Source organism: Limulus polyphemus, unplaced genomic scaffold, assembly GCF_000517525.1.
Source record: "Limulus polyphemus unplaced genomic scaffold, Limulus_polyphemus-2.1.2 Scaffold2179, whole genome shotgun sequence".
NCBI classification, from domain to species: Eukaryota; Metazoa; Arthropoda; class Merostomata; order Xiphosura; family Limulidae; genus Limulus; species Limulus polyphemus.
Window position 1 is genome coordinate 144,270 of NW_013667789.1, and position 10,970 is coordinate 155,239.

The window sequence follows — 10,970 nt, forward strand, 5'->3', positions numbered from 1 at the left end:
ATCTAGGTGCAACTGATCATTGATCAATTAGGTCGTAGAAATAGATGATAGGGTGGAGATTGGGGAACATCTAGGTGCAACTGATCATTGATCAATTAGGTTCGTAGAAATAGATGATAGGGTGGAGATTGGGGAACATCTAGGTGCAACTGATCATTGATCAATTAGGTTCGTAGAAATAGATGATAGGGTGGAGATTGGGGAACATCTAGGTGCAATTGATCATTGATCAATTAGGTTCGATGTTTTACTGCGTATAAAGATATTTTGACTCCGACATTCAAAAAAGCAAATTTTGAAGGAATGCAACAAGAATTGTTTGTTGTGAATTAAGCAAGTAAATTAATTGGAGATATTAATCAAATGTCCAAGATTCGCACGTTTCTTATAAACAATTGTGATTACAAGTAACAAACCAGGTTCGTCCACAAAGGGTATAAAGGGTAAGATTTTAAAAAGCATTATAAATATAAAAAGTTTAAATTCACTGCAATAATATGGGATTTAGAGGATTATTAAAGATCAAGAAAAATGGGCAAGCAGGAAATTAAGAAACAAACAGGTATATGAAAAGAGGTTGGCTGAAAATGTAAAAATTAATAGTAAAGGATGATACAGGAAGGCTAATAACTGATCATTGTGGGATGTCTGGGTTATTTAATTCTATTTTTTCATCAGTTTTTACTAATGAAGATTTAAGTAATATACTACATCTTGAACAGTTGATAGATGGTAACAGGATCGAACAAGATGATCACATTAATCTGAGCTTGTTAAGAAAAAAATGGGAAGTTTAAAGAATTATGAGGTTCCTGGATCCCATAATATTTATCCAATGGTTTTAATGGAGGTTAAGGATTGTATATATGAGTCACTTGTTTCTATTTTTGTAAGTCCTTGAATAGAGGCCAGGTGCCAGAGGATTGGAAGTTAGCTAATGTTACTCCTCTTTTCAAGGGAGATAACAAAAAATTGTCCCAATAGTTATAGGCTTATCAGTATCAGTACAGTTGTGAGAAGGATTCAGTGTTATGACTCTTGATATTTTTGATCTACATAAATGGCATACATGATGAAATGGTCAATAAACTATTTAAGTTTGCTGATGATATTAAGGTTTTGTGTGTTGCTGTCTGTGAGAAGGATGCTACTTTCTTTTACAAAATAATTTGGATTATTTGGTGAGTTGAGCGAATAAATGACAGATGGCTTTTAATTACACTAAATGCATATCACTTCACTTCACTTTGTCCCTTGGAGCACCACTGACGACTTTGCAACCAGCTCTCCCCATCTTTCCCGGTTTTCCACCGCTCTCTGGGAGTTGACGAACTCCAGACCTGTCCACTCTTTGATGTTGTTTTCCCACCTCTTTTTTCTTCTTTTCCCCCTCACTGTGCCTTGCAAGATGGTCTTTGCCAAACCAGATGACCGTGAGATATAACCATACCACTTTAGTTTGCGTTTTTTTGACAGTGGTAATGCATATGGGATATTGTAAGTATAATTTTGAGGGAATAACCTTAACAGTGAAGAAAAGAACTGTGGTGTTCTACTTAATCAATCTATTAAGTCATCCAAGTAGTGTGCGAGCAAATAGGATTTTAGGTTGTATCTCCAGAAATATTAAATACAAGTGTGTAGATGTTATAATGCTACTGTATAAGTCACTGACTAGGCCACATTTGGAATATTGTGTTCAGTTTGGGGGAATACATTGAATTATTGGAAAGGGCTCAGGGGAGGGCTGATATCGATGATACCTAGGGGTGGAAAAATAGTCATACGAGGACAGGTTGAAATATATGAACTTGTTTTCTTTAAAAAAAAAAGAAATATAGGTGATCTGATTGAGGTCTTTAAGATTGTTAATGGAATTGATAGTGTTGTTGCATCATTTTTTTCTTAATTAATGGTAAGAATGGTAGGAATAGGGACACAAATATGAATTTTGGCAGGTAGTACACATCTTCAGCTATAGACAGTTTTATTTTACTAATAGGTGGTTGGCCTTTGGAATGGGTTGCCTTCAGATGTAGGGGAGGCAGTAAATTCAAATAAATTTATGAGAAGGGAAGACTTGATAAATAATTGAATGATAAAGGTTGACATTATTTTTATCTTAAAGTTTTGTTTAGTGGATGGGACGTTCTATGCTGATCAATGGCCCTTAAAATATATGTACATATTTTACGAGTCTTAAAAATTTTGAGTAAAGACATAGGTTTAATTCTCACGTACAAAGTTTAAAGGATATTAAAATGTTAACCTAAGTGTGAGTCCAAGAAATGTAAAGAATATTAAAGCCACAAAGAATATATAAACAGCACTAAGCAGCACTAGAATACAAATATAGGTTTGAATCCTCAAGCAGACATTTTCGAAAATGTGGTCAATGTTCCAATCTTATCTCAGACAGGCTTAAAGCTTTTCAGATCTTGATAAAGATTCGAAGCTTATCCAAAATAGAAATAATTAAACTGAAACATAAATTAGAATCATTTAATGTTACTCTCTCATAAAGTTTTTTCTTCCCATTACAGAAGGATTGAATGATATTGGAGTGGTGAAATATGACATGATGAATCTGTGGATCGTTTATTTTACCATAATCTTAAATTAACATAATATAATTATGAGCTTACACACTGGGATATCAATGGTGAAAACGCCTTACCATAATTCCAGGATATCAGAAGACACTCAAATATAGCGATGAGCAGAACAGAGAAATTCGCGGCATACTTGTCAAATAGTTCCAGCCAGTACACACCACTCTGAAACACGTGCAGAAAAAGTATAAGTTTCGTCATTTCTAAACTATATAAAACAACCAAATAAGTTAAATATCAGAGAGAAAGAGATAACATTTGAAACATTTAGCACGAAATCCCATGATCGTTAGGAACACCAATAACATTTGAAACAAAATACTTACTCTTGTTGTAAATATAATTCCTCCAAAGAAGCCAAATATTGAAACTATCAGAACCACTATTGTTTTCTTTCCTCTAAGGACAGGGAAGCAGTCCAAAATACCTGTTGTAACACACTCCAGCAAGGTAAACTGGAAATGAAACCAATACATCACTTGTTAATCAGGCAATCTTTTACCGAGCAACACGAAGCAACCCACCGTCAACGCTTATAAACTATGAAATTTCCATATTTAAATATAAATAAAATATTCTAAACAAAGTATTTCCAAAGGGTTGCAAAGATTAGCATTTTTGAAATTTTACGAAAAAAAAATAGAATTTACAATTAAGTATTGTTCGTTTCTTTATTTCTTTTTCTCCGTTTTACTGGTTTAAGATATTTCATATTCTATAATACTATATATTGTATTATAATTACTTAAGATGTAAGTCAATTTTATTTGTAGAAACTCGGCATTTTAATAGATTATCGGGATGTAATCAAAACAAAATTAAAATAATTTACTATAATATTGTAGAATGTGCTGAGATTGTGGTTATTTAGATACACATTTTTACACTTTCTTAGGTTCAAATTTGAAGCTATTCGTGGGGATAGTACACACATGTTATGTTGTCCAGAAACGAACTCAATTATCACATTCTCTTTTCTACGATTTTAAACCCATTCTACTTCAAAAATGGTTTACTAAATACATAAATATTGCATGCTTACCTGACTGTCCAGCCCTAGGGTTAAGAGCATGATAAAAAACAGGAAAGCCCATAAAGGAGCGATTGGTAATCTAGCGACGACCTCGGGATACACGATGAACGCTAAACCAGCTCCCTGATCTACCACGTGCTCCACATCCATGTTCAGCTCATGAGCCAGATAGCCAATTACGGAAAATATAACAAACCCCGCAAATATACTAGTCAGTATGTTACTGATGGATACAATGAGAGCATCTCTGAAACAAATATAAGCAGTAAAAACACAAAATAAAGAGTCCAAGAGTGTCTAGTTCAGAAGATTTTGTTAAAATACACAGCACTACTTTGAGTTTATTAAGTATCTTTAGTTACTTAGGATACCGAAATGAACAATTTAGATAATTACATAAGAACAACAAAGGCGTTGGGATTCGTGTAACAGAAATTATGTTATGTCTCTCTCCTCTTGATTTAATAACTGCGTTAACTTGTTTTGGAACTTATTTGATCAATTGGTCAATAACTGATTGCTCATCATTATTCCAGAACATTCCAATGCATACGGAGTCTTCTTGATTGTTTTAATCTTCTTCTGCTTTTGCACATATTCTCATAAACGTTCAATGATTAGGGGGAAAAAATTCGTAATTTGAAGCATATTTTTCTTTTATTTCTTTAACAGTATTTTCACACAAGCTTGACATTACCAAAGATTATCAAGGCCATAGGAAATGGTAAGGTCAGTCAGGCCATGGCCGGAACACTTTTTCGTAGCATGTATAGCTACAACTTATGTATTAAAACTTGCTTCTTTTTATTCAATACATTACATTGTATGTATGCAGTATTTATAGTTAAAATGACTCAAGACTCAACAATGATAGGGCTTCACTAACTGATGGTAATACTTAATTATAACATTTTGGCACTTGTGTATAAAGTTAAAATCATAAATAATATTTAACTCCTGAGAGGATGACGTTGTAATGTCGAAACATCTAAAGTCGTCAACTTTTTGAAGGCCATAGATAAGCCTAAATAAAATGTTTTTAATTGTATACTAGTTTAACGTTGAATATTATTTATGATTTTTGATGGTAATACATTGGTTTTATAATACTGAGTGATTCGTCTCTTTGGTCGAGATATACCTAACTTTAGGCAAGTCTCCAATCTCATAGCGACTGTATCGAACTTGAAACACAACCTATACCACAGTTAACTGAAGACTGTATGGATTCTGGTTTTAATCTCTCACACGATCATCATCGCACATATTGCCTTCTACGACTTCCAAAAATTTCAAATTATGACTCATCTGTAAGAAACACACTCTCTCAGCTTTTAGTGTCAAATGATTTCTATGCTTGAGCCAACTCTAATAGTTTGGCCTATTTCCCTTCCACATAGTCTTCACTTTACTGTAGTAGTTTTACAAATGCTTAAATCACACTCGCTTGTTTTTAAACTTGTGATGCAAGTTGTCGCTGTCACGCAGAGAAGTTAGCCTAACATGGCTGTCTTCGTTTGCACTATTCACCTTTTTGTTTCCAATTCTTGTGTTAGAGTTAAAGTTGTTTGTGTTATTATCGTTGTTGTTTGTTTGCTACTTCTCTCCAGTGCTCCTTTACAAATTTCCAATTGAGAAGCAGTTGCTCAGCGTCTATGTCCTTTCCAATTAAAGCAAATATCCAGCCACAAATGCCTTCACTAAGCTGATTTGATAATTTATTTCCCCTTTATAACGATAATTATATTGTAATATATAGTTTGGTTTAGTAGCCATCAATGATAATCTTATATAAATATCTGTAATAAAAATTAAATAATTTATTAAATAAAATTGTATTCCTATTGCTGTTTAACGTATTATAAACAGCATACAACAGATTATATTGCAAGCAGTAGTAAACATGTTATTGCCATGGGCTAAAGGAAGAAAGACACAATTTAACCGGAGGTTTTCTTAACTGATAGTTCATACTAATAGTAATATTATTTGTAATGATAGGTCTTATTAAATGGTAGCTAATATTCATGGCAATCCCTTTGCAATAATAGCACTTACTAACTGTTGATTCACACTGTTGGTAATACAATATTGTTTGTAATGACAGGTTTTACTAACTGATAGTTCGTGCTGGTAGTAATACATTGTTATTTGCAATATACGTCTAGTTTTAGAACATATTTCTAGACTATTATTATACACGTTAATCATTAGCCACGACATAGCAGCTCTTAGAATGGCTCTGAGTTTGTTTGGTTTTTATTTGGTTTTCCAAGTACAAACTTTTAGCTCATAGCTCCATCATCTCTTGACCGACTTGAGATATAATTACAGTTTTCGACTCATAGATTAATTCACTCTAATCCTGCCTAAAATAATTTCAATTTTAGGGTAGGCTGGTAGATATTTTGATGTGTAATAAAATCGAATCGGGTATATGCACGCCCCATGCTTTGTATTGCTGGCGCACAAAAATATAGCTAATAAAAAGGGAAAAAGAAAAATGTGTCAGAGATTAATTTACTCTAATCCTGCCTAAAAGAAGTTCAAATGCCGCTGCTATTGAGGATTCCCTCTTGTTTCTAACACTAGATGACGCTAGTTTGAAACAGTGTACCATTATATCATAAGAGTTCAAACTATTTAGACAGCTACTGTTGGTACTCTCACGATACTGGAAGATTATTTATTGTAAAGAATAATGCACACACAATTTTATCTTTCTTTATGTAAGATTTAATTTACAGTTTTTTGAGGAATTAAAAATCTGATTAATTTGTTATAAAATAAAAGATTGCTTACAAAACACAACTATGACTGATACCTTCTTACCTTGAGACCAACTGCAACAGACAGATGTGTCAGTTAGACTACCTTGAGACCAACTGAAACAGACAGATGTGTCAGTTAGACTACCTTGAGACCAACTGCAACAGACAGCTGAGTCAGTTCGGCTACCTTGAGACCAACTGAAACAGACAGATGTGTCAGTTAGGCTACCTAGAGACCAACTGCAACGAACAACTGTGTCAGTTAGGCTACCTTGAGACCAACTGCAACGAACAACTGTGTCAGCTAGGCTTCGCGTTAACATACACGAGAACTATTTGCACTAACCGTTACTAATTTTAAAGTGATAGGCTAGAAGGAAAGAAATTGGTCATTACTAGCCCCACCAATTCTTGGGTCACTCTTTCTCAACGAATAGTGGGATTGACCGTACCATCATAACGTCTCCACGGCTTACAAGGCGAAGATATTCAGTGACTGGTTTTAATTCCGCGATGCACGGAGTGCAAACCGAGCGCCCCTAACTATCAAGCCATGCTAGACCACAACAGTTGGCAATAACGCCCCTAACTATCAAGCCATGCTAGACCACAACAGTTGGCAATAACGCCCCTAACCATCAAGCCATGCTAGACCACAACAGTTGGCAATAAAGTATGATTAAAATATTTTGACTAGTTGTATTTTCAGATCCATTGCTGCTAGTCATAAGATGTGTGATTGACGTTGTTTTATAATAGTGATTTAGTAGATTCGAATTATTCGTTAATTGTTTAATGCAGGAATTCATATAAACAGATTAAAGTTCTTCATTCTACAAAGTCCATAAAGCAACTGACAAATATTACAAGTTAATCCATAGCAGCCGAAGCTAGCCTTACAAATAAGACTCTTTATTCTTTATCACAGGTAACCATAGAAAAAAGGTAGACGTACTCCTCGCTCCAGCACGAGCTCGCCTATGATATGACCCAAGCAGCCGAACCACTTATTATCGAATCTCACAAACCAATAAGCAAAGAAAGGTCATGCTAGAGAGTACAGTTGATACACTTCCTGCAATGCAGCAACAAGAAAAGAAAGGTAAGTTAATTAAACAGTAAGGCAAGATTTTTATTTTTCCACAAGCAAACATTTAGCAAAATAGTGGTTTATGAGTGGTATTGAAAAAAAAAATAATGTATACCATTTTCATTATAGAATTTTCCTGATTGAAATAATGAAAAAAAAAACGATTTAATGTGGGTAACCAGCTGCATTGTTCGATGTACGTAGTCAGCTACATTGTCAGATTTATGGGAATAACTGTTCGTTTAGATAGAGATAAAAAACAGAATTGTTCGATGAAGGTAGTCAGCTGCATTGTCAGATTTAGGTAACTAATTATTTATATAGAAGTACGAAACTAAATTGTTTGATGTAAATAAGCAATTGCATTGTTAAAAGTAAGTATGTAGTTTCATTGTTAGATTTAGATAACTAATTATTTGTACAGAAGTAAGAAATTAAATTGTTTGATGTAGGTAGTCAGCTGCATTGTCAGATTTAGGTAACTAATTATTTATATAGAAGTACGAAACTAAATTGTTTGATGTAAGTAAGCAGTTGCATTGTCAGATTTAGGTAATTTATTGTTTACATAGAGGTAAGAAACTAAATTGTTTACATTGTTAAAGTAAGTATGTAGTTCCGTTGTTAGATTTAGGTGAGTAGCTCACTGTTTACATAGAGGTAAAAACAAATTGTTTGATGTAAGTAAGCAGTTGCATTGTCAGATTTAGGTAACTAATTATTTATATAGAAGTACGAAACTAAATTGTTTGATGTAAGTAAACAGTTGCATTGTCAGATTTAGGCAAGTTATCGTTTACATAGAAGTAAGAAACTAAATTGTTTGATGTAGTTAGTCATCTGCGGTGAAAATGTAAGCCTGCATGGTTGAATTTAGCTCTGATTCTGCAGATATCCCTGGATACAGTTGCATCGCTGGATACGAGTAAAAAAAAAAAAAAGTGCATCAGCATAAGAAATATTTTTAAACTAATGAATAAAACTAGCTGTTCAGCCAAAAGGTTAGATGTTTTCGACAGTCCTTGTTATTGTAATTATCTCTTTTCGCTTTTATCGTCATAATAAGATAAGCTAATGCTGTATCCGTTTTTTTATGAGAAAACTACACAACGTTTAGTTTGTTAAACCATTAGAATACTCACTTATAACAGTTGTTGTAGAAGGGATTGTATGAAGACAACGTTATGAGACCACCCCATGCTGGACTAAGGGCAAAGAAAATCTGAACAGCAGCATCACCCCAAACCTAGACGATAGAGTGAAATAAGTGTTAACACTATTATTTTATAATATCTTCCAACAACACAACATCTTACAATCTTCTTTCATTACACGTGCTGTTTAAAAAAAATCCTAAAACAATTTTCTCATCAACTTAAAACGCAGAACTTATATTCATATGGAATTCAAGGTGCTTTGAATATTGTAACGTTGTTTGTTTAGAAGATAAAATGTTACTGTAACATTTTTAGTTTAGAGATAAAGTATTATTTTAACGTTATTAGTTTTCTATTTAAGTTCTGCAAACTCTCTGCCCAAAAATTATCATGTAACAAAAATCCATTCTTGTGCAAACCTAGAATCAAAGACCTTAATAGTCACCATACTCAATTACTGTATCGCATAAAAGCCTAAGACAGTGTTAACTTCAAACATTTACCATTTATAATCTCAACAAAATATATTTATGATATTTTTATTTCTAAACAGAGAAATCTAATACTCATCATAATTAAAGTAGTTATCAAACTCAAGTTAGATGAGATTAAATAAACAATTTTATGCGCTTACAACTTTGAATAATATTAGGCGACTTTTATAAAACACATAAGCTCAAGTACTCGGAGAAAAGGCACCTTCTATCTGAGATTTAGGAAAATATATTCAAGTCATAAAAACTTTTTGTTAAGTATAGAATATCATGAATCACTTATCATTTGTGCCATGTACATGTTATGCACAAAATGTAGGATATCATGTTCTCTATATATACTGCTGTGAGTGAAATGTTAAATGTCTTATATTTCAAGCAGCAATTACTATATGGTAGATGTACACTAATACGAATTGCGTATAAAATAATCCATGGTAACGTAGAATATTTATCTTGTATAATAATGCGTTCTAATCTTTCTAAGTAAGAACGTAAGAAAGCCATATTTAAACTAGCTATACACATTATCAGGTTTATTTTTAGTTTCGCTCTAAGTAAGTAGGTTGTTCTGTTCGAAAGTTAATATTAGACACTTATCAGAGGTAAAATATCATCAGTATGTTATGGAAGAACACCACATGGATGATTTAAACATATTATCAGATATATAATGTTGTGTCTTACAAATGCAATTTTGTATTTACATAAACTTTCATTTGTCTTACGTAGAATATCAAGAGCTAAATATACAATAATGTTCATCACAAATACAATATCATATATATACATGTATTTATATGTATAACTTATCGTATATAGAGTCAAGCACAATATATCCAATATTATGTTTAAGATGTTGAAAAAGATGTGCTGGACATACAATGTTGATTATCAAATGAATATTATTTTCTTCAGATGTAGAATATTATCTATTAGAATTAGTGTTATGGCTTGATGTAGATGTACGATGTTATGCATGCAACAGATGTTAAATATCATTCATTAGATTAACGTAAAAGACTGATTTATAGATCAAAGTTAGAATATATTATGTCTGATGTAAGATATTATGAACTTAATGTGTAATGCTAAACGTAAAAACAATGCGAATAAAATGTTCAATGTTATTTGCCATGTGTGGAATTTCATGTTCCAACTATTAAGAGTTCATGTTTGAGATATAACATATTTAATACATAGATTACCATGTTCTTACACGAAGGATGCTATGGGTTAGGTGTAGAATGTATCAACCTTCAGAGGTAGAACATATCAACTTACAGATATAGGATTCATAAAGTTTAAGATGTAGAATATATCATGTATAAGAAGTTCAGTATGATGAGCTATGTAATGAGGTTCGTGGGTTCGATGAACATTGTTAAGTCAGCTCTAGAATATCATGTATTAGAAGTTCAGTATGATGAGCCATGTAATGAGATTCGTAGGTTTGATTAACCCTGTTATGTCAGCTCTGGAATATCATGTATTAGAAGTTCAGTATGATGAGCCACGTAATGAGATTCGTAGGTTTGAGTAACACTGCTATGTCATCTCTAGAATATCATGTATTAGAAGTTCAGCATGATGAGCCACGTAATGAGATTCGTGGGTTTGATTAACCCTGTAATGTTAGCTCTGGAGTATCATGTATTAGAAGTTTTGATGAAAGGATATCCATTTTGAAACTCTTACATCAAGGGCATCTTTGTATTGAAATATAACGAAAATCAATTATTTTCACAATTTACGAAAAAACATGGGCTATAGCCTTGGCTTTTCGTTAAAAAATATGAATTTTTTTGAAAAT

General features: G+C 32.8%; 1 protein-coding gene across 1 annotated transcript in view; it reads right to left on the reverse strand.

Annotated features, from left to right (window-relative positions):
- The window catches only part of LOC106466177 (sodium- and chloride-dependent glycine transporter 1-like), a 50,583-nt gene that overhangs the window by 4,781 nt on the left and 34,832 nt on the right, over positions 1 to 10,970 (reverse strand). Inside the window, exons 8-11 of the mRNA XM_013926420.2 lie at positions 8,649 to 8,752; positions 3,655 to 3,892; positions 2,939 to 3,067; positions 2,678 to 2,777 (exon numbers count right to left, since the gene is read on the reverse strand). Coding sequence (XP_013781874.1) covers positions 2,678 to 2,777; positions 2,939 to 3,067; positions 3,655 to 3,892; positions 8,649 to 8,752 — 571 coding nt within the window. The remainder of the gene's footprint in view (positions 1 to 2,677; positions 2,778 to 2,938; positions 3,068 to 3,654; positions 3,893 to 8,648; positions 8,753 to 10,970) is intronic.